We start from the raw sequence: 24,377 nt of genomic DNA on the forward strand, positions 1-24,377 counted from the left end.
CCGGAGCAGATTCACCTGCAGCCCACGGTGAAGCCCATGGTGAGGCAGCTGTGCCCCTGCAGCCCATGGAGGTCCATGGTGGAGCAGAGATCCACCTGCAGCCCAGGGAGGACCCCACGCCGGAGCAGGGGGATGCCCAAAGGAGGCTGCGACCCCGTGGGAAGCCCGCGCTGGAGCAGGTTTGCTGGCAGGACTTGTGACCCCACGGGGGACCCACGCTGGAGCAGTCTGCTCCTGAAGGGCTGCACCCCATGGAAGGGACCCACGCTGGAGCAGTTTGTGAAGAACTGTAGCCCGTGGGAAGCACCCACATTGGAGAAGCTCCTGGGTCTCCCATGGGAGGGACCCCACGCTGGAGCAGGGGAAGAGTGTGAGGAGTCCTCCCCTGAGGAGCAAAGAACAGCAGAGACAACGTGTGATGAACTGACCACAACCCCCATTCCCTTGTCCCCCTGCGCTGCTCGGGGGGAGGAGGTAGAGAGAATTGGGAGTGAAGTTGAGCCTGGGAACAAAAGAGGGGTGGGGGGAAGGTGTTTTAAGATTTGGTTTTATTTCTCATTTCTCTACACATGTTCTCACTCCTCTCTCCTACTCGGGTTTGATTGTGAATAAATTAAACTGATTTTCCCCAAGTTGAGTCTGTTTTGCCTGTGATGGTAATTGCTGAGTGATCTGTCTTTATCTCAACCCACGAGCTTTTTCATTATATTTTCTCTCCCCTGTCCAGTTGAGAAGGGGTGTGATAGAGCAGCTTTGGTGGGCACTGGGCATCCAGCCAGGGTCAAACCACCACACTTTTTCAGGGTGAGTGTATAATAGTCAAACATTCCTGTAGCTACTCCACTCAACAGTGGCTAAGTTTTACTTCCCATGTCCCATAGTATTTGTTGGCCAGTCCTGGTTTTGTGATATTAAAGAAGTCTCATGCGTGAGATGCTGAGTTGCTCTGAGCCAGTTTAAGCCTATGATCAGAAGTTTGCTATGGAAACTGCTGTACTTGAAAACGTCCCTCCCTCTAGTTCCTTGTTGCCACCTTTTCTGATACAGACTACCCACAAGAAAGCTGGTAGAACAGTTAAAGTGAGTAGTTCTTGCCCATTTCACTGCAAAATGCATTTTGTGTTTCACTTCTCTGGACTTGTAGTAGTACAGGAAGTCTGGATGCAGAGATGCAGGAATAGTAGTAATTTTTTAAGTGCTGCAGTTGGATTTGTCAGAGGTTTTCTGATCTTTGTTTAAAAACCAAGTCAGTGAAACAACGTGAGTTGCTCATTTGAATTTAGAAACTTGACAGGCTGTACAAAGCTCTCCTTTAAAACTAAAAAGTTAAAAGGGTAGTTTTATATTAATTGTCTTTCATCTGATAATGCTAAGGAACACTTAGTGAGAAATACTTAGAGGTAGGTGCTGTTAAAGTTCAAACTAAAAATGTTATTCCTGCAGACAATGGGACATAATTTTGAACATTGCGATGCAGTCTGGGACTGACGTTTTAGACTAGGAAGACTGGATTGCAGTTTCTTCCTTTAACCTATTCTAAGACTCCAAGCAATGCTGAGAAGTCATTTTCTGTAGGATTGCATATACAAACACTTAAAAGATAACTTAATTTTACTGCATTGTAACTAGAATTCTTCCAGATGGACTAGCTCTGTGTGTTCTGCAGCCCATCCACCTGCCTTTGTAATGCTGCCACATTCTAGGGAATCTGTCAGAACAGCAGTGGGAATGACAGCCCTGCACTGTCATTTCTACCTTCTCTGTGCCGAGAAGGATGCCCATCTGTCTAGATCAGTCTAGGCAGTACAGGAAAAAAACAGGGAGATTGAGGGGTGCAGCAGTTGGATAAAGCTGCAGTTTAGTGGTACTAACGTTGGATTATATACACATTGTCATGCCTTTTAAAGTTCTAATCATTGTGCATTTGTAAAACTATTTCTCCTTACTTATCTAACAGGGTGCCTGGGGCTTTTTTATTATTAAAATCTGACAAGCTATCAATGTTGTCGTAACACTGATGTTACCAGAGGCAGCAGGATTTTTGTATTGCAACTTTTAGATTGCAGTAGTCTTGAAACACTAGAAGATCTTTTGCTATCAGAAGATAACTACAACTATGATGTTAATGTGTTCATTTGACTAGTGGCATTTCAGTATTCAACTTTTTATAATGCTCTAAAGCTGTGGTTTTATGATGCTGGAGTGAACGTTAACTAAAGGTGATGCTCTTAGTGAACACTTTTAAACATTTAATGCACAAGCTTGCACTGCAGAACAGAAAGTATGTTTAAGGTTTTAGTGTACCGATTTCTGCAGTCCAAAATAAATCTAATGCGTAGATGCGGAATGTTAATGTAGGTGCATGAATCCTCACTTGAGTTTCTGTAATGTGTTTTGTGCAAAAAGAATACTTGCCACATGCAGGTACAGTACCTTCTTGGTAAGTAATGTAAGTACCTTAGGGGGAGCTGTTTTATTTCTTCCTCAATCTCCAACCTCTGAACTGCTCAATTTAAATGAACTATTAATAACAGCTTAATAGTGTGATGTGCAAAGCACTTAAATTCAGAAATACATTTCAAATCCCTTTAATTTGCTCTAGTAATTCAGGTCTTTGTGTACTGAAAAGGAGGTGACTTTGGACAAAGGAAAAAAAAAAAAAAACAACCAAAAAACCCCACAACCCAAAAAAATGAACCAAAAAACATTACCAAGGCCTCCATGAAAAATGAGAAGTGGGAAATTGGAAACTCTTCTGGAAAGGCTCTACCTTTCACTGTTCACAGTGCAAGTGCTGATTTTAGTTATTCCAAAGTGAGGACAAGGCTGTTCCCTTCAAAACTCAGTGGTAGAATTCGGGTCTCTGTAGGTTTTAGTTTGTCCAAAATAGTGTGGCTTTTCTGTAGTTTTGCTTATGTCTGGATTGAGTCTTTAATTCAGTACTCATACTCTCTTTTTGTACCCTGTTGATTTTAAATAGTCAGCCTAATTCCCAGTCACAAGAGAGAAAAGAAATAATTGAAAATGACAGTATTTGAACTTTACAAAAGTTTCGTTATTGCTGCTGTCATTAGTATAAAACATTCAAGCTTTGCTTTGCGGCACAAGATTTAACTTGTAAGGTGAAATTTCCATATGAAATGAAGTTGATATTTAAACACTGATTTTAATTCCTTCTTAATTTAAACAAGTTTTTATTTTAGATTCAGTCATTCATTGGGGTATTTTAGCACCTTAAGAAATAGTAGCTGTAGAAGTAATAAATTCTTCCCCCAGCCATTGCTTTTTTCCTCTACCATCATGTCATCATTTTTTACTGTTCTTTACTATCAGTAGTACATTTCTATGATTGAAGTAACTGTGATCTTCTTGTTAAAGGACAAATTTCTCAGCAAAACTGATGCAGGTTAACACACTTCATGGTGTTTTTATCTGATGGGAAGTCTGACAGTCTATTTTTTCGTTATTATTTTCTGACTGAAGAAATCAGTTGCTAGGTTTCTTTTTCAGAGTAATGCTTTTAGGGAAAGAAGAATCCTCCTTCAACAAGGACCACCTTTGTAAATATAGTATGGGGAAATTAACATAAATAGCTATGTCTTAGGTGGATGCAGATAATATATAAAATATGTATTATAATAACATATATTTCCAAATGTGAACGGTGGGGTTTTTTTCCCCTCTCCAAGTTACTAACAACATACTGTGTAATAAATGTGGGAGTCCAGTTGCCCAACAGTATCATAGAACACTACAACGAACAACTTAAAGTATTATTTTAATAAGGTAAAAAATTAGAGGTTTCTGTTTACTGATGCAGACATTATAATAGATATTATGCTTTACTTTTAAGTCCTTGTGGTGGGTTAACCCTGGCTAAAACCAACCTCCCACTTATTCTCTCTCTCTCTCTCTCTCTCTCTCACCCCCCCCCACCCACCCACACCCCCCCCACCCCCCCACCCCCCCCAGCCTCAACAGGACAGGGGAAGGAACAGAACGATAGAGCTCCTGGGTTGGGGTAAAGACAGGGAGATCGCTCCCCAGGTACCATCACGGCCAAAACAGACTCAACCTGGGGAAAATTAATTTAATTCATTGCCAAATAAAAAGAGTACTGGATGGTGAGAAACACACACCGAAACTAAAACACCCTCCCCCCGCCACCCCAGGCTTTTCCCCGTTCCCGCCTTCGCCCCCGACCCCTCTCCCCCCGGGGCAGGGCGGCCATGGGGGCTGGGGCCAGCCCCTGGCAGCCCCTCTGGGCCGCTCCTCCCTCCTCCCACGGCTCCCTGCTCCAGCGCGGGCCCTTCCCCGGGCTGCAGTCCTGCAGGGACAACCTGCTCCCGCCTGGGCTCTCCAGGGCCGCAGCTCCTGCAGGAAATATCCCCCTGCTGCGGCCTGGGGCCCTCCCCGGGCTGCAGGCTGGCTCTCTGCTCCAGCGGGGTCTCTCCAGGGCTGCAGGGGATCCCTGCTCCGGGCCTGCAGCACCTCCTGCCCTCCTCCTCCTGCGGCCTCGGGCTGCCTCTGCTGCTGCTCCCTCCTTGGCTTCCTCCTCCTCTGCCTGGGCCGCCTCGGGCCCTTTCGGAAACCTCTTTTCCCCGCTGCCGGCGCCCCCAGCTTGGCTGAGGGGCTCAGCTGTGTCCTGCGCTGGGGCCGCTGGAGCCGGCTGGGACCGGCTGGGACCGGCTGTGTCCGGCCCGGGGCAGCCCCGGCCCCCCCTCACAGGGGCCCCCAGCCCTGATGGCAGCCCCGGGGCAGGGGCACCCCGCACAGCCCTCCCCATAGCCGTGTCGGGAGGCAGTCAGTCAGAAGCTGACCAACTTGTACACTGTTTAGTTAGAGGTAACCATGTGGGTGATAATATTCTAATTAGCTCAATCAGATTTTTTTCCAACTCACAAGCCATCTGTTTCTGCACAAGTATTGGAGTTTTATTTAACGCTCACCCACACAGTGTGGATTCAGCAGTGGGCAGGTGAATGAGATCATTAGTCTGAACAAAATGACTAAGATTCTGCCTAACTTTTTGCATGGTTTCATAACCTGCATGCATTGTTAGCAATGGGTAATAGTTTGTTAAAATGCAGTGGGTTGCAAGTGAAATCAGTATTAACAGCCATTGTTTTTGCCGTATAAATATTTACTAATACATTGGTTAGTCCTGAGTCAACAGATGATGATCTGTAGTCCTGCTATAAGAGAATAAAATGTTTTATTCAGGATTCTGGTTTGATGTGTATTTGACATACTGTTCTTGCCTAGATCAAGAGCGTGACTTGGGAACGTTGTAGAACCAAGGGTGGGTACAGTAAGGAAGATGAATATTAATCAGTAGTAAAATCAATGTATTTTTGTCTTATTTCAGCAGAATAGGACCTCCGTCCTCTCCTACAGGAGGAGAGAAAGAGGAAAATCCTGCTCTGCTAGCCGAGAATTGTTTCAGGGAACTACTAGGACGTGCAACCTATGGAAATATGAGTAACGCTGTCAGACCAGTTTTTGCGTAAGTTGAAAATTCATGGAAGGTCTTATCTTAAGGGACTTTTTTTTTTTAATTTCATCCTCTAATTATGTTGCATTAGATTCCTTCGTCCTTTTCAACCCAAAGGTTTCCATTCATGTTTCTTCAAAAAATTGCTTCTCTTTTAATCTCACTTCTTTGTTGCCTGTCTGTTAACTTGAAGATACTTACGGAGAAACGTGTCCCATTTTACTGGTTTGAGAAGTGCAGTATAATGATTTCGATGGGTTGTTGCCTCATCTGGCCTTTCTTTTGAACGTGAAACTGTTTATTCACAATATTAATGTCCCATAGGTGACTGTTGCAGTCAGTGAAGAGGCAAGCCAAGTAAAATACAAGTAGCACAAGGGAATACTGTGCCCAGATTAATACATAAAGTTAAGATTTCTACTTTCTTGCTGTTTTCTTCCAAGGCCTGTTTTGATATTCTGTGAGGAATATGTTTAATGGCTCATTTAGTAGTGAATGGCAGATGTGCACACAGCATGCACATTACGCACAAATGCACACAGTACAAATTACAGCTGATGTATTAACTATCAAGTCCAGTGTTTTTCAATTCTTTGCATTGCCCCAGTTGCTTCCTTAAAAATATGATGTGAAAAAAGCTATAAGCATTGAGATAACAAATCTGCTTCTTTCACCTCTGCTAGTGTCTGCAAAGTAGGCATGGTCTCAGGAGAAATCTTTTCAGGAAGCTCTAGACTCGGTGATACTACTTTCAAACCCTGGCTTTTCCTGGTGATGAGGAGAACTGCTTGCTCCTTGTTGTAGATTTTCAAGATACCCACCTGTTACGGGAATATCTTCTCTTAGATGGCGTAGTTCTTCCCACAAAGACTAAGTATTCTATTCATACACTTGAAAGACTTTCAAGCTACTGAAAGCCATTTTTAAGTTACTACTGGTAAGTAAGAACAGAAATGGTAAGAGAAGATAGGGTAGGTATTGAGGGCAGAAAAATTTTGTAGCCCCTTGTTCTTCATCCAAAAGCATTAAATGCAAACAACTGCACTATTATCTTACTTTCCATGTGTACCTATTATACCAATCTGATAGGAGTTTAACTGTTGCAAAGTTGAGGTTTTTATTAAAAAAATTTCATCCTTTCGCATTCTTCCAAAATACCTGCCACTTGAGTGAATGTTTAGGTACTAAACAGTCTGGATGGACTATTTGGAACTATACTGCAGCTGCTTTCTTACCACTTTGCAGTTCCTTTTATGGGCTTATCTCACAACTTTATAAGTATGTGCAGTTACTTCAGTCTTTTGAATCATTTCAGTATCAGGGAAGTTTCCCACAAATAATTCCAGATTCCCTAGACTAGAGTTAGTGCTTAGTTTGGGATTTGAGAAGGTGTCATACCTGCATTTCCTGTGGCAGATCTGAAGCTTTATGTATTGACAGTGTTATTTCCAGCTTAATTTCTTTTCTTACTCACTATGATCCTGAGGAACCGCTTGAGTCTTTGTGCACCTCTGTGTGCCACATGCTGCATTTGTGCACTGAATCAGATAATGACCAGTTACTCAGAATATATTATCTCTTCTATGAATAGAGAGCCTTTATGGTCACCATTATTGTGTTCCATTTTGAAGAAGAATTGCCAAATAAATTTATCTTTTTATAAATAACTGCTGTAAAGGTTTAGTACTTTTGAAGAACAAGAGATGCAGGAAATGCAATTTCCAAGCTGTTTTTCCTGAACAAAAAGGGAGTGTTCTATCTATCAGCTTCACTTTGTGAATGAGCAGAACTGGTAGAATGAAAGTTTGAGATAAAGTGCAGTGGACTCACTATCTGATTGAAAAACCTGACTTAGTTTATGTATACTTGATTGGAAAACAGTTTCTCCTAACAGCTTTCAACAATTTCACAGCTTTTAAGAAAGCTCTGGAAATAAAGATAAGGCCACTTACGACAGTGTTAACATTGAAGGTGCAGGTATAGTTCTCCACTTGAAGGCTTGCTTCATGTGGCATTGGAATATCAGTCAACATGCTATCATTTCCTTGCAAAACTGAGGGAATAGTGCTTCTTGCATCATGAGGCTGAATACATTCAATAATTGAAGGATTTAAATATAGTGAAGATAGTTGAAATCTGAAGTCAGTCTCCTGGTATGGGTTTGGATTGACCTTAATTCCCTTTGCCTTTGGCAGAAAATCTCCATGGTTATAAGTGTCTACATGTAGTAGCTAGAAATTCTCAAATTCTCATTTTTAATGAAACCTGACAGACCAAACTGGCAAACAGCGTAATGAAAGTAAAAAATTTTGTATTAATATGATACGGAGAAATTTCGTGTCAACAGTCACAAGCTATGTAGACTTACTTAGCATGAATTTGCAGTAGTGAATACATTAGGATCTCCAGAGGGATACAGAAATCTAGCGAATATCAACAGCTTCCCAAGTATAACAAGTTAACATCCATTCATCTCACTGTATTTCCATTCTTGTGAGTTATCACATCATCTCTGCTAGGGTTTTGAATATCAAAAGACTGGTGTTTAATATTCTTTCAGCAAACGTGATGCATAAGAAGATTGTTTTATATATTCCCATACATGCCTCAGTTCTGCTTTCTAATCACCAGTATCAATTTGTCATTTTGTACTGTAATGATTGCTTGCATGTGTGACAATGTGAGTGAATTCGGGGACTGTTAGTGGCTCTCACTCCATAAAGTAGTGATTTGCGCCATTGGTTCTGCTGTTCCTTTTAATTTGAGAAACCTAATTGTGCACATTTGCTACATATATGCAGCAGATCTTAATGTAAGGCAGAGTTTGGTATTTGTTAATCCAGCAATAAAATCTTTTGCAATCTTACTTAGATATTCTTTGTTAAAAGAAATGTAATTTGGGAAAAAAAATAGTCAGGATGTGACTAAATGCACCATGCTGAAAATACCATTTCCTGTCTTTTACAAAAACAAAACTATATTGAATATACTGCCTGCATTATGACGAGTAAAATATATCAGCTACAGTAATCTAATACTCCTTTTCTTAGCAGGAAAATTCCAGTATACAAAGTATGCTGCCCATTGAGCTATTACACAAAGCATTAACCTAGGCTGTCATCTTCCCCCTGCTGTCTTCCCATCAGTTCAGCTACCTGAAGCAGCTAATACTTTGCCTTTCTGGGAAAAGAAAACTGTATGTCTTGTTCTGAGAGGAAAGGTTTTTTAAAAAAAATTGGTATAAGATGTAGCTGACCATAATCTGCCTGAATGGATCTTTGGGGCAGATAAAGAGGAACTGTCAAGGGTAACAGAGAATGGATGCTATCTTGAAAGATAAAAGGATCGGTTCCAATTAGGAGAAGATAGTGGAGAGTATGATTTTGTATTTGATGAGACAAAAAGAAAATAGGTTAGCTAAAATAAGCTATCATGTGCAAGAAATGATGGACTGTACTGGAATGATATTAGGGAGAAAGAAGACGTGAATAAATATCTTATGAGCCGCTAAGCCTTGAAGGATTTAAAGAGGTAATTTTTTTTGTCTTTCTACCCCAAGGCAGGATTAAATATACCTGTGTGTTTGGAATGTGCATAAAGGTAGCTATCCCCAACAGGTAGTCCAGTCTAATATTTAGTAATGCAAATACACTGTTATCTTGGCAGACAAACACCTTTAAAATTCCTGAAATTCTTCCCTGTAGGGATTTCTATTAAAGGTATGTAATGTGTCAAAATGGCAGTACTTTTTTTTTTTTTTTAATGCTCTGCAATAGACTGCAAGATAATTCAGGGCACAGGAGAGGGTAGCTTTATGCCATCTGGTTTAATGAACCTTGAAGGAGACCTGTGTGCTCGGTGGGGTCACTAGGCTGGTAGCAGCTGGCCAGTGAGTTAATTGAGACCTCCAGATTCTAGGCAAAGTCAGTTAAAGCATCCAGTCAGTCCTTCTGTGTTCAGAGTACTGACTTCTTTCACCTGTATGTTTTCAAGTTTGTTATTTGAAGCATCTTATGTTTCTTATGTTCTTTGAGAAAGGGCAGACCAGTAGTGGTTCTGTAGCTGAGACACCTGTTTAGAAACACTACTTAAATTCAGTTTCTGTAAGAAAGGTTTTTGTGGGTGTTGGGGTTTGTTTTGGTTTTCTGTGGGTTTATTGGGTTTGGTGGTTGTTTTTTTTTTTATTTTACCTAAATCATTCCAGTTAAAAGGCATTCCAAATTACTTGTATCAGTCTTCTATATTTTAAGCATTTATTTTTGTCATGCTTTCCCAGATACTCAGATCTCCTTTTTGGAGAATTTGATGTGTGCCCTTTTCATAGCTTTCAGCATAGTGCTTAAGCAGAATTTCTTGTCTTTGCTTGAAGGTGAAAGTTTTTCATCAGTAGTTCCTATACCATTTAAAGAGAAACTGATGCATTTATCTGTCTGATTTTGGTTTGATATTTCTTGCAGAAAGTGTTAAAATGCTTCAGAGTGATAAAGGGATATATACACAAAGAGTAGCTGGTTTTTATTTTCCATATATATTGTTAATGAAACCACTGTGAAAACAAAAATAGTTCTTAAAGTTTCTATTCTGGATGTAACATTCAGCCATAATTATTTTGTTGCTCTGATTCAAAACAAATTCTTTATCTTATTTAGAAGATAAGTTTGTCAAGGTATTATAACCATCCTCTTCAGTGTGTCTCTTTCATGTAAATAAGCATATAATGTCACAGCCATTTTTATGCTGGCACTTGTATGGAAACAGTATATTCTTAACTGTACATCTTTGGTATGACTAGGTTCCTTGAATTCCTGCAACTAGAAGATAAGGAATTTGTTACAGCCAAATGTTTTGTGATCACATCCTAAACCTTGGAAACAAATGCTTTTCTGAAGTTCTAGTTATCTCACCAAGTTAATAAGTCATTGTTTAGAAGCTTTATGTAAGGAAATAATCCTTTTGAGGTGAATTGTGAGAAAACTGTAAGATGCCATTTATTGGATCTGTGGAATGTCATTATTTCAGGTCCCTTAATTTTTGGTTACAGGCATTTAGACCACCATAGACTATGGGATCCCAATGAGTTTGCTGTTTCCTGCTTCAAAATCATCATGTATTCTATACAGGTAGGATTTTCCCCAGGGTTTGTTTTCCTTGCATACATGTTTCAAGCACATGAGACAGGGTTAAATGCTCGCCTCACCATGAGAGTGATAGACAGTAGATGAAGTCAAAGAATACAGAAGATCCCTTTTCATAACTCCTTAGCCTTATTCTTTAAAGTTTTCAAATAATTACCTAATCGTGGTTTATGATCAGAGTTTTTCTGATTTACTTTCAATTAATGTACACTTGTAGAAGAACAAAGATATTAAGGGATTCTTGATGGAAGGTAACACGTAGGTCCCTGAGCAAGCTCCAGAACAAGGAGCAGGTTATCCATACTGATCTGACATTGTACTTGATAAATAAATCTGTCTTAAGTTGGTCATGTCTCTGTGCCAATACAGCTGTGCTGCTTTTAAAACCTGAGAAACCAACTTCACATGGAACTGTGTTGTGCTAATTGATTTTTACTAGTGGGCAACCTCTGTTGTCTGTTGTAAACATGATCAAAGTCTGATTCTTGGATGCATCAAGTGCAGACACCCAAAAGATAAAGTAAAAATATCCAGGTTTGTGGAAGAAAGCTCAGTTTTCTCAGTGTTTGTATCGATGATGCTTTTTTGTAAGACCAGCTGAAGTCCTTGAACTGCAGTTAGCTGAATGAAGTACCACTTCATGCTTCCTCTCTTCTTGTAGATGTCCCTGGATATTTTAATAATGTAAGCTTTTTTATACTGTGCTGGATGGACCTGTGTGGCTTCATCTGTCGTGGTAGTTTTTTTAATCTGTATTGAATCATTAATTGATTAAAATTTAGATAAATTTATGCGTAAGAATGTTGCAGAATAGGATCATGGTCGTGACTACAGCTGAATGGTGTATGAGTTTATTCTTACTAAAGCCACAGATGAAGCTTTTCTTTCTGCTTGTTTGTTTGTTAATAGGCACAATATTCCCACCATGTAATACAAGAAATTCTTGGACACCTTGATGTTCGCAAAAGGGACTCCCCACGAGTTCGTGCTGGCATTATTCAGGTTCTGTTGGAAGCGGTTGCAATAGCAGCCAAAGGGTCAGTAGGTAAGTCATCTTATATTAAAGGCGTCAGGTCAAAGGATAGATGTGAACGGTGTTGCTCAGTTTTGCTTTGTTTTCAGACTGAATGAAAGCATATGTTTTGAGAAGGTTTTGTATTTATTAATTTTTTTCTCCTTTGTGCTGATAAAACACTTGAAATCTTACATGGTTTACAATTACTCAAATGTACTTACTTGGTCATTTGACTGTTCTATAATAATTTGCATTGAAAAAATTAATAGATGTATTTTTACAGCCTTGTGAAAGGCAGGAATTCCTATTGGTAGGAAGTCACAAAGTCTGAGAATTATGTGTGACTAGAAAATGTCAAGAGCACTGTTACTTTGTGATACAGCTGCTGTGAGATGAGTGGTAATATAGGATTCAAGAGTAGAATGATCTTTGAGAAATTTTACCCTAGTAGCTGTGAAGCAGCTGAATTGAGGTGAATTACGTCATTTAAGGTAGTGTAATTCCTTGAAATAAGAGTAGTTATGAAGATGTGTACACACATGAGCTCTGCTGTTGTTTTTCTTTGGTCTCCTGCTGAAACATTACTGGTTTGCTTCATTAGCTTGAGTCTGAGCCTGTCCTTTCTGTTTATACAAGACCCACTTTCATGCACAGACTTGTGAAGTCTTTTACCAGATTATGTGAACAGCTCATTATTTGATCCAACATATAGAACTGAATTTTAGTAGCAGGTTTTGAAATAACTGAAATTCAGGTGCAAGTACCTGCAGTTTAACCCATTGTTAATGCGTAATTTCAGCAACCACTCATATTTTCTATGTAAAACTTGCATGGTGGGTTGGCTCCGGCCAACAGCCGTTTGCTCATTGCCCTTTCCTACAGCACAGGGTGAAGGTAGAAAGAAGGTGAGAAGTCTCATGGATCAAAATAAAGACAATTTAATTGGTGAAGCAAAAGCTGCGTGAACGGGGAAAGCAGAGGAATTTATTCAGCACTTCCCACTGACAGGCAGACGTTTAGCTGCTTCCTGGAAAGCAGGGCCTCAGCATGTGTAATGGTTTCTTGGGAAGACAAATGCAATATGAACAAATGTCCCCCCCTTCCTTCTCCTTGAGCTTTTATTGCTGAGCATGACGTCATGTTGTATGGAATAGCCCTTTGGTCAGTTTGGGCCAGCTGTCCCAGTCTGTGTCTCCTCCCAGTTTCTTGCATACTCCAGCCTATTCCTGTAGGGACAGAGTGGGGAAAAAGAAAAAGCCTAGATGCTTGCTAGCACTGTTAAGCAACAGCTGAAACACTGGTGTGTTGTCAACACTATTTTAGTCACAAATCCAAAGCACAGCATCACCCAGCCTGCTAAGAAGAAAGTTAACTCCATCCCAGCAAGGCACTGTCGAACTTGATAATAATGGTTTATACATACATACCTGACAGCATTTCCCGATTCCAAAATAATTTCTAAAATACCAGGATGTAGGCACATTTCAAAAGTTTATCCCTAGGCTATATCCTTCAAACACTGTATTTCACTTGTGTTTTTCCGCTTAATCTGATTTCTTCTGAAAAGGGATTGAAAAGGTTAGTTTTCATTTTCTTAAGGCACCTTTCTCTTGACAGGTGCAATCATTGTTATGTGTTGTTTCCAGGCCCAACGGTTCTGGAGGTTTTCAATACCTTGTTGAAGCATTTGCGCATCAGTGTTGACTTTGAGCTGGGTGATAGGCGCAGTTCAGCGGGAAGTGCCACTTGCAGCACAAGCTCCAAGGAGAGTGATGAAAGGATTGTCCAGAATGCTATTATTCAAACAATTGGTGAGTAATGACAGTAACATAGGCTCACTTAATAGTCCTCCCCTTCTCCCCCTTTCTCCATGAGATGGTATTAAAACAGCTTGAATCAAAAAGGAATAATGGCAGGTATGGTATCTCTGATTGTACTTACTTCTAAATCTCAGGCTCACTTTACAGATTTGACTTCTGAAAGACTGTTCTTTTAATTGTTAACTGAGCAGATAGCCAAGAAGCTCAATGAAAATTAAAAATGCTTGTGGACTTATAATAAATATGTTGGTTATATTATTATATGGTCGTTGAAATATAGACATAATTTTGTACCTTTGGTACAGAACTAATATTAGTCCTTTTATGAAAATCATACTGCAAGCAATCATATACAGTAATATATTTTAGTAAGTACTACTTGAAAATTTGTAGGAATCATTTTGTACCTTTGGTACAGAACTAATATTAGTCCTTTTATGAAAATCATACTGCAAGCAATCATATACAGTAATATATTTTAGTAAGTACTACTTGAAAATTTGTAGAAGCCAATGTTAAACATAGCGGCAACAATGACACCTAATGGCTGCTTGTGCTACAACAACTTAACTGAAGTACTTTTAAACACAATACTGAAAATAAGAGCAACAATTTCTGCAAATGATTTCATTAAAATAGCCTCTCCCCTTTTTTCAGATTTTCCTTTATGGTAGTGATATATTGCAGTGCATTTATGATGTCTATTCCTTTACTTAAAGAACAAGGGGGAATGTAACTTAAATGTTGTTCGCTAATCTGTACCTTTGCTTATGCCTTGAAGCTTTCTAGAGCAGTAGCAAATATGTGGTAGATTATTTCTCACCATTACAGTAAAACTTCAAGTTAAACTGTTAACCCTCCACCCCCCCAAAAAAAATGCCCAAAAAACCGACAATCCAACCTATTAAAGTAAATCTTCTTTCTATCAAAGTTACACTTATACTATTGCACAGCAACAGGATAGAATAGAATATCTCAACTCTGACAAGCTTGATGCTGTGACCACTTACCTGGGGAGCCTGTTCCAGTGACCGACCACCCTCTTGGTGAAGAACCTTTTCCTGATGTCCCATCTGAACTTCCCCTGACACATCTTTGTTCCATTTCCTCGTGTCCTATTGCTGGTCACCAGAGAGAGGAGATCAGCACCTCCCGCTCCGCTGCCCCCCGTGAGGAAGGTGTAGACTGCAATGAGGTCACCTCTCAGCTTTCTCTTCTCCAAGCTGAACAAGCCAAGTGACCCCAGTAGCTCCTCATAAGTCTTGCCCTTGAGGACTTTCACTATCTTGGTCACCCTCCTCTGGACATACTCTAATAGTTTGATGTCCTCCTTATATTGAGGCGCCCAAAACTGCACACAGGACTTGAGGAGGGGCCACACTAGTGCCCTGTAGAGTGGGACAGTCATCTCCCTCGACCAGCTAGCTATGCTGTGCTTGATGCACCCCAGGACATGGTTGGCCTTTTTGGCTGCCAGGGCATGCTGTTGACTCCTTTTCAACTTTCCATCAACCCAGAGAGCCAGATCTCTTACTGTGGGGCTGCCCTCCAGCCTGTCGTCCCCCAGTTTGTACGTATAACTAGGATTACCCTGTCCCAGGTGGAGAATCCTGTGCTTGCTCTTACTAAATTTCATACAGTTGGTGGTTGCACAGCTCTCTAGTCTATCCAGATCTCTCTGTAAGGCCTGTCTACCCTTGAGGGAGTCCACAGCTCTTCCTAGTTTAGTATTGTTGGCAAACTTACTTAATGTACATTCGATTCCTGCATCCAGATCATTTATAAAACTGAAGAGAACTGTCTCTAAAATTGAGCCCTGGGGAACCCCACTGTTGAGTGGCTGCCAGCCTGATGTAACCCCATTTACTATAAGTCTTTGAGCCTGACCCATCAGCCAGTTGCTTATCCAACATATTATGGACTTGGCTAGCTGTATGTTGGACATTTTATCCAGAAGGATACTGTGAAAGACAGTATTAAAAGCTCTGCTAAAATCCAAACCCACCACATCTGCTGGCTTCCCTTGGTCAACTAGATGGGTGACCTTGTCATAACAGGAAATCAAGTTGGTTAAGTAGGACTTTCCCGTCGTGAACCTGTGCTGGCTGTGACCAATGACTGCGTTGTCTCAAGTGTTTCCCAATAACTCCCAGAATAACCTTCTCCATAATTTTACCAGTCACTGAAGTGAGACAGACAGGCCTGTAATTACCAGGATCTTCCTTCTTACCCTTCTTGAAAATTGGGACAACGTTTGCTAGCTTCCAGTTGACTGAGACCTCCCCAGACTCCCAAGAAAAATAAAGGAGAGAGGTCGCGGGATGACATCGGCCAGCTCTTTCAGTACCCTGGGATGAGTCCCATCAGGCCCCACAGACATGTGCATCCAGCTGAAGCAGCAAGTCTCAAACAAGTTCAGCACTGGCCAGGAGTTTATCATCCCTTCAGTCACGGTCTTCCAACATGGGGCTTCGGGGGTCCCAGGGCCCGTCATCGGTGTTGAAGACAGAGGCGGAGAAGGCATTAAATGTCTCCGCTTTGTCTGCATCCTTATTTGTGAGGTGACCAACCTCATCAAGCAATGGACCAGTGTTATCTCTAATCCTCCTTTTGCTGTTAACATATTTAAAAAAGTCCTTTTTGTTCTCCTTCACAGTGCTGGCCAGCTTGAACTCTCATCAAGCTTTGGCCACACAAATTTTCTCCCTACAGAGGCAAACAGCATCTCTGTGGTCCTCCTGTGTTGCCTGTCCTTGCTTCCAGTGTCCACATACCTTCCTTTTTCACCTAAGTTCTAGAAGAAGATCCCTGCTCAGCCAAGCTGGTCTTCTGCCCTGCTTGCTTGACTTCTGACACTCTGGAATTGCCTGCTTCTGTGCTCTTAAGAGATGGCTCTTAAAAAGTGACCAGCATTTGTGGACCCCAATACCTTCAAAAGCAGATTCCCAGGGGACCTTACTAACTAGCTCCTTCAGCGGCCTGAAGTCCGCTCTCTCCATCCAGTTGAAGTTTTGCTGACAGTTTTTCTCCTTTAACCAACAATTTGAAACTCAGCTACTTCACGGTCACTGTGACCAAGACAGCCACCGATCACCACTTCACCCATGAGTCCCTCTCTGTTTACAAACAACAGATCTGTGAGGCTGCCTTTCCTAGTTGGCTCCCTTAGTATCTGGACCAAGAAGTTATCTTCAATGTGCTTCAGAAATTTCCTGGACTTATTTGTGTCTGCTGTATATTCCCAGTTGATGTCTGGGAAGTTAAAATCACCCATAAGGACAAGGGCAGTTCATCTAGAGATATCCCTTAATTCCTTGTAGGATAATTCATCGGTGGTGGTGTCCTGGCCGGCAGCAGCAGCAGCGCAACAACATCCGCTTTATTTGCTTTCCCCTTCATCCTTACCCAGAGGCTCTCAACCGTGTTGTCGCCCACTGCAAGCACCGTAGGATCCAACCCCTCCCTTACACGCAGCACCGCCCTCCGCCTCGCTGCCCTGCCTATCCCTCCTGAAAAGCCCAGAACTGGCCATCACGGCACACCAGTTGCAAGACTCATCCCACCAGGTTTCGCTTATGCCAATGATGTTGTAGCTCTGGGAACAGCCCAAAGCTTCTAGCTCCTCTTGTTTATTCCTCATGCTGTGCACATTAGTATAGAGACATTTCAAAGGTGCTCCAGAGTACTCAACACATTGTGGAGCAGAGCAAAGGACCTTGCTAGCACACCATTCCTCAAACATTGTCGTGCCGCCCCCAGGCTTATCTCTAGCAAGCCTGGTCTTATCCCTTTCCCCCTTCAAATTTAGTTTAAAGCTCTTTTGATGAGTCCTGATAGCTCCTGTGTGAAGATCCTTTTCCCCCTTTGAGACAGGTGTACCCTGTCAGTCGCCAGCAGGCCTGGTGTCATATAGACCGACCAATGATCAAAAAACCCAAAATTCTGCCAGTGACACCAGGCTCGGAGCCAGGTATTGATCTGCTGGCTCTTCCTGTTTCTTCCTTCATCACTCCCTGCAACTGGAAGGATAGAGGAGAACACTGCTTGTGCTTCTGATCCCTTAAACAGTTGTCCTAAGGCCCTGAAGTCTCTATTGATTGCCCTTGGACTTCTTATTGCAACTTCATTGCTGCCTACGTGAAAAAGCAATAATGGATAATAATCTGAGTGCTGTACCATGGTAGGAAATTTTCTCATCACAACTTTAACCCTGGCCCCAGGAAGGCATCAGACTTCCTTAAGAAGTGGTCAGGTTGACATACTGGGCATTCTGTTCCCCTCAGAAGAGAGTCCTATGACAGTGACCAGACTTTTTTTCTTTATGGAAATCTTTTTGACGCAGGGTGTAGGCCGACTTAACCTCGACGACACCTCCAAGCCAGATGAGCCATCGTCCTCGTTATTGTTCAGTTCCACTTGCAGAGCCTCATACTTACTATTCAAGGGCACTTGGGAAGGTGGGGCAGTCACAGAGGAGATGTGCCTGCTGCGCCAGGCAGGAACTTGTCACCATTGCTCCCTGTCCCTTAAGTCACTGTGTTCTGCTGGGAGGGAATAGGGAATCCTCTGTATCGTGTCCTGTCTGCCCGACAGGTCTGCCCCAGGGATGGTAGGGTGTGGTTCCAGTACGCTGTGTCCCTCTCAGACTCCCTGATACTCCTCAGCCTACTCGCCTCCTCCCACGTAGCGGAGGATTTCCCCTACCTGGGCACACCTCCCACATGTGCTCACTGCTGCCGTGGGCACTGCCATAAGAGCGGGGCACAGCCTGCAGCCCAGCACCTGCGTGGCAGTGTGTTCCCATCGGAGCTCTGTCTGGGAAGCTGTGTCAGCTGTGGCGGGCGCAGAGTTTAGAGAGGCCACCGCCTTCTGCTGGGTAGATGCCACTGCTCCCTGGTTGAGCTGGCAGAGCTACAGCACCCTTCTTGTGTCCCAGCTGCCACGGCACTCCGGGTCGCTAGTGGTCCCCAGGGGCTTCTTTTGTGGGTGTGGGGGCTTGGCCACCGTTGCTCCTGGCCCTGCCCAGGTCTTGTCAGCTGCTGTTGTGTGAGCTGCGAGCTCCTGGTGGGTCTCTCCAGTCCCCTTGAAGTTCCCCCGGTTCAGGAAACCCCCCCTGTACACTGCGCTTAGAGTGCTCCGCTGCCCGTTGTGCCAGCACAGGAGCTCCTCGCCTCAGCAGTCTCTGAAGTATTGGGCATGTAATACTCTCATACCACTGAGATTTCTGTTCGCCCACCTGTAATATTTAATGGTGACTTAAGAAGAGACAAAAGTAACAACACCGTGTTCCATGAGAAACGCTTCCAATTCCTCACTCTTTACAAATTAACAGAAGTCACATATTTAACTTCTTAATTAGATATTTAAAGGGGGATAAAATTAGAAAGTTTTAGGATTCAAAGAAGAAAGTGAGTGTCATGAAAAGACTCTGTAAAGTCATTCGGCAGAAATGAACATGTGTTACGCCCTAAAACAATCATAGTTTTATTCTTCATCTATTTTGACCTTGTAGATGTATTCCTTGTATTTATAAGGCTTTTCTTATAAAGAGAAGGGCCCGACATCTCTTTCCTTCTCTGATTTAATTCCATTTTCATTTAGGATTTTTTGGAAGCAATCTCCCAGATTACCAGAGATCAGAGATTATGATGTTCATTATGGGAAAAGTACCTGTTTTGGGGACAACTTCACAATCACTGGATACCAGTCACCTTGGGTTTGTATACCCTACATTTTTTTAATTTCTAATTAAAAATTTAGATTTTTGGAATCTTGATAAATTAAGTAGTGAAATAAATTAAGAAAAGTGAAATGCAAATTCTCACTCATTAGGGGCTGTATTAAATGCCATGCAGAATCAAGGCAGGCGCAGTGTCAGCAGTATAAAATCAATCTCCAGACACATTAGTGATAGAAAATACTTGGTTGGAATGCAACTTACTTTGCACTAAAACATTTCTTCTCTTCATACCTGTACAAATGTTTCTGAAATTATCTACTTAATGGTGGTTAATTCCATAACTTCTTATACGTGTGTTTTGTAAATGAGGGAAATTGAACTATGACTATGTTTTTTCAAATAGCTGCATAATTTACAAATTTTTTTTTTTTCTTCATTCTGTACAAGCTAACTTCAGTTTAAGAAACAAATGACAGAAATTCCAGTGAATGTGTTTTGGTTTAGATTTTCCCTATTTATTTAGAAACAGGAAAAAGCTATAGGTGGGCAGACTCATGTCATAAACCCATAATTAAAAAGCTGCCATAGGCTGAAGTAATATTTTTCCTTGTAACATGAATAACTATGTTTAAACACTGCTTTTCCTCAGTGTGGGGTAAGTCACTGAAAAGGTTGCAGCTATTCTTTTCCGGTATGCATGGATACTTTGTACCACATATGTCTGATCCCCTGCTAGCTTAAGTAGGAAGTCATTGTCATTCTTCTGGCTTCTTGGTAGCTTTTCATGTAGTATTGCGTCCCTCCAGTATGGGACAGTATTCCATGAAAGATAGAAATCTATCTGTGCCAGGCAGTTACCACTCATTAAGACGGCATTTGAAATATGGAACCATTTAGAATTCTGTACTTGGATTACCAGTTGGTGTGGGGGGTTTTGGTTTGGTTTTTAACTATACAATTTTCCTTTATGGTATTCTTTGTAAACGTGGGACTGAGTAGTATGTTAGTATGATGCGTGTACGTCATTCTGAATAAAGCAGGCTTTCTGCTGCTGATAGTGTCTTGCATTGCTTACCTGAAAATTTGGTCTCTGCTACAAAAGACATTTGAATGGTACCACCAGCTGGGTATAGCCAGGATTATAATCTGTGAAGGCGAAAGTTTCCATTGTTAGGTAGAGGACAACTTTTGTGAAGAGGTTCGCTCTTTCCTTATGCTGTTTGGTGGACAAAAGGCTTTGTACCTTTTTTTACTTTCTTGAAAGAGTCTCTTTGAATGGAGCAATTTATTCCAAGTGCACTTTTATCTTGTAAGATCTTGCAAGAACAGTGCATATGTGACTATATACCAATAGGTGTTTAACTTTTTTTAGTACCAGCAGATGGAAGATGAGAACAGATGAAGAACCGGTTAAGTCGTGTTCCATGTATCTTCCTCTAATCTGAAAACGGAGGGTTCTTTCAGTTTTTCTGTCTGATTTTGCAGATAACTTTTTTTCAGTCTCAAAGTTTTGGGGTCTGACTTGAACAAGAAGTGTCCTGGTTTTTTAAGAGTCAATTACATATTAATTCAAAAGAAATTCTGAGTGCTGATGCTTGTGAAAATTAAGTCAAGCATGTAGCGGCTGAACATTTCAGATACAAAGAGATTTCTGAATGAAACGTGAAGATTTAGATCTACTTCACATATCATTTACTGTTTTTTCAATTGTATGTGCTTTGGTTTTCAAGCCTTCCTATAAATGTCCCTTTCAAAAACATTTAGTAATTGCACCTAATTTGGAGATACTTGCACCTTATTTGTGGTCATTCAGCATCCCTTCCAAGACTGCTATATTCACTTGTCAAAAACGCAGTTGTTAGAATGATGTCTGGACTAGAGTAATATTTTGAAGGTACGCAAAGAAACTAATTTTCAACTTTTTTCCAATTGTAGAGATTTGGGAACTAGGAGGATTCAAATCATGTTATTGAGATCTTTACTTATGGTAAGCCTTCTGTGTTCAGTACATTATGTTATAAGCACACAATGTTTTACTTTATGTATTTGTTATACATATAAGTACAGTATGACAACTCTGTATTATGAAATTAAATATACGTTCATATTACATAGATCTGTAGTTTTACTGAGTAAAATTATGGCAGTGTTTTCCCAACTCACATTACAAGCAGCTCAAGAAATTATTCATCCATGTCTTAGAGCACTTCAGTGAATATCAGTTGTAAATGGATATGCAGATCCAAAAGAACATCATAGAGTAGGTTGAGTTGACTAGTTCTGCCAGCAATGCTGGCAACATCAAAGTGAAATCACTTTTGTCTCTAACACCAGAAAAGCTGTAATTAGTAGAATGGCTAGTATTTTTAAAACTCTAGGAATGGATGCCTGTCTCCAAACCCTTAGAGCCTCAGGCACTATTGTTCTTCCCTTCCTAGTATTTCCCAAGTTTCTTGTAAGGTATAATTAACTTTTTTATCACAAATATATTTTCCAACTGTAAACCTTCAAAGCGAATTTCTGGAAAAACATCCTGATGGTGAGAATCAGAAGTGGCTAGTAAAGGAGGCTCTTGCCTGTAGAATCCTGGCCTGTTTTGCTGCAGAAGCTGAAATCTGTTTAGTGACTGAAGTAGGGGAAATAGCATAAAGAATGATTTCGTGACTAAAGCAGCAGAATGTCTTCCTGGACAATGAGTTTCTATCCCTGCTTCGACAGGAAATTTGTGTGTGGTGTTAGGCAAATCAGTTGAACCATTCTTTGCTTGTTAGAATATGAAATCCTGGATTCTGGCTTGCAGAATTGCTGAGCCTTCACAGTTGCAATTTAAGGATAGAAAACATGTTAGGAAGGGCCTTGGGGTTATTTTGCACATTGTCTTCATTAGAGATAGACTCAGCTATGCCTAAACTGTTCGTGACAATATTCATCTCACTGGTCTTAAAAATTTCCATTGAAGATGGTAAGAATTGTTCGAACTATTTAGGGTGCTGCCTAGCCTGTAAGTATGCTTTAAGGGATTCATATTCTGGAAGGAATTTAACATTTTCGACACTGAATTTTGTTTTGGATCCTCTTTTAGAATATGGAAGTAAAATCCCACCATGCACAAAGATATGAAAGTGAGTGTTTTGATGCTTAATGAATTACTTGGACATTGATAAAAATTGTGGAAAAAACGTGGGAAGGAATTTGTGTTCAGAGCAAAGCTTTTGTTGTTGTATATAAAGCTTAGTCTGCACACATAATAAAGAACTAGAAACTACTGAACCCTACCTGTTCTATATACTGAAATGAGCATTGTACGTCATGTATTCTTTACAAGAGAATACTACTTCATAACATAATTAGTCTGTTGTCATGCATACACACAGGCAGACAGCTTAATGTTGTATAGGCAATTAAAATCTGGCACTTCATTAAAAGTGTGCACTTTTATTTGCAGCCTTACTGCTTTTAATATTAGTAATCTTCCATTTTCAAAATGATTGATTAGATACCTTCATGTACCCTCAAGCTCCTCTGCCAGCCAGTTTCCTTTCAACCTGTTCTGTTACGCTGTAGGAATAGTCCTTGCTCACATAGAATCATAGAATCGTTTAGGTTGGAAAAGACCTTTAAGATCATCCAGTCCAACCATTAACCTAACACTACCAAGTCCACCACTAAACCAGTTAAGGGTAGAGTAGCAATTTCACGTTTCCTGGCTTGGTGGCTGGGTTATTTATAATGAAAGTAAAAACTAGGAATCATTAAGATTGGAAAGGACCTCTAAGATCATCATTCCAGTCATCAAGCCAACACCACCATGCCCACTAAACCATGTCCCAGAGTGCCACGTCTACCCATTTTTTGAACACTTCCAAGGATGGGGACTCCACCACCTCTCTAGGCAGCCTGTCCCAACATGTTGTGGTTTAACCCCAGCAGGCAGCAAAGCACCACCCAGCTGCCTCTTCCTCAGGGAGATCAGGGAGAGAATCGGAAGGGTACAAGTGAGAAATAGTGGGTTGAGATGAAGACAGTTTAGTAAGTACAAAAAGGAAACAAAGAAAAACAAAACCAAGAAAAAAAGAAAAATGATAAAAAGTAAAACAAACCAACCAACCAACCCCACCCAAACGAACCACAAAAAAACCCACCCAAAATCCAGTTGCTCACCACCAGCCAACTGATGGCCAGCCAGTCCCCGAGCAACGGCAGCCCTGGCAAACTGCCCCCAGTTCTGTTGCTGAGCATGGTGTCATATGGGGTGGGGTATCCCTTTGGTCAGTCGGGGTCAGCTGTCCTGGCTGTGTCCCCTCCCAAATCCTTGTGCACCCCCAGCCTACTCGCTGGCAGGGCAGTGTGTGAGAAGCAGAAGAGGCCTTGACGCTGTGTAAGCACTGTTCAGCAATAACCAAAATAGCCCTGTATTATCAACACTCTTTTGGTCACAAATCCAAAACACAGCACCATATATGTTATTAGGAAGAAAATTAACCATCCCAGCCAAAACCTGTACAACACAATTCACACTGATAATGGTATGGAATATGCATAACGAAGATACAATTTTTATGCAAAGTCTCAGATAAACATCTGATTGCTTTTATCGTAATTAAATTTTGGGTTATTTTGTTCCCCTCATCCTCAACAGCATATGCTTGGCAGTTTCTGAATCCTGTTTTGTTTCTGAGATTGTAATAGTCTGGTAAGCTCTACTTTAAGGGATGGTAACTTTTTAAACATTTGACTGCTGTAAATGTTCAGCTGCTGAATATTTAAATTGTCAAGTTGAAGTTAACTTTTCCCTGTGTGCCTACAGAGTTTGCTTTAAATAAAAGTAATCGAATGAGGCAAGTCAGCAGTAGTATTAGTTTAAAAAAGAAAAAACAACACCATGGTACCAGATTTCTAAGAAAGTGATGTTTGCTGCTTGCTTTCTTTTTTGCAGTAAAGCAGTACCATAAATGTTTAAGATGTATATATATAGGCCCTGATTTCTCTTTTTTTTCTTCACATGAGCATACTCAGTACCATAAATGAGCAGCTCAGAGCCTGAAATGGAAAAGTCTCTCTTGGAATTATTACCATCTTCATTTTATGCCCTGCAACTTTTAATAGGCCATTTTAAAAAAAAAAACCATAAATGGTACCTTTATTTTTTCTTTCGTGTGTGTTGGTACAGGAGGGATCCTGAGAAATATCACTTTAAAACAGTTGAGGGAGTTCATATGAACATGAGTATTAA

General features: G+C 41.1%; 1 protein-coding gene across 4 annotated transcripts in view; it reads left to right on the plus strand.

The window, feature by feature from the left end:
- The window catches only part of EFR3A (EFR3 homolog A), an 89,851-nt gene that overhangs the window by 45,609 nt on the left and 19,865 nt on the right, over positions 1-24,377 (plus strand). For all 4 annotated transcript variants that reach the window (XM_075705398.1, XM_075705399.1, XM_075705397.1 and 1 more), the window contains 6 exons: positions 5,369-5,506; positions 10,536-10,614; positions 11,539-11,674; positions 13,291-13,455; positions 19,066-19,180; positions 21,080-21,131. In XM_075705398.1, the coding sequence (XP_075561513.1) occupies positions 5,369-5,506; positions 10,536-10,614; positions 11,539-11,674; positions 13,291-13,455; positions 19,066-19,180; positions 21,080-21,131 (685 nt within the window). The remainder of the gene's footprint in view (positions 1-5,368; positions 5,507-10,535; positions 10,615-11,538; positions 11,675-13,290; positions 13,456-19,065; positions 19,181-21,079; positions 21,132-24,377) is intronic.

Source organism: Pelecanus crispus, chromosome 2, assembly GCF_030463565.1.
Source record: "Pelecanus crispus isolate bPelCri1 chromosome 2, bPelCri1.pri, whole genome shotgun sequence".
Taxonomy (NCBI): domain Eukaryota; kingdom Metazoa; phylum Chordata; class Aves; order Pelecaniformes; family Pelecanidae; genus Pelecanus; species Pelecanus crispus.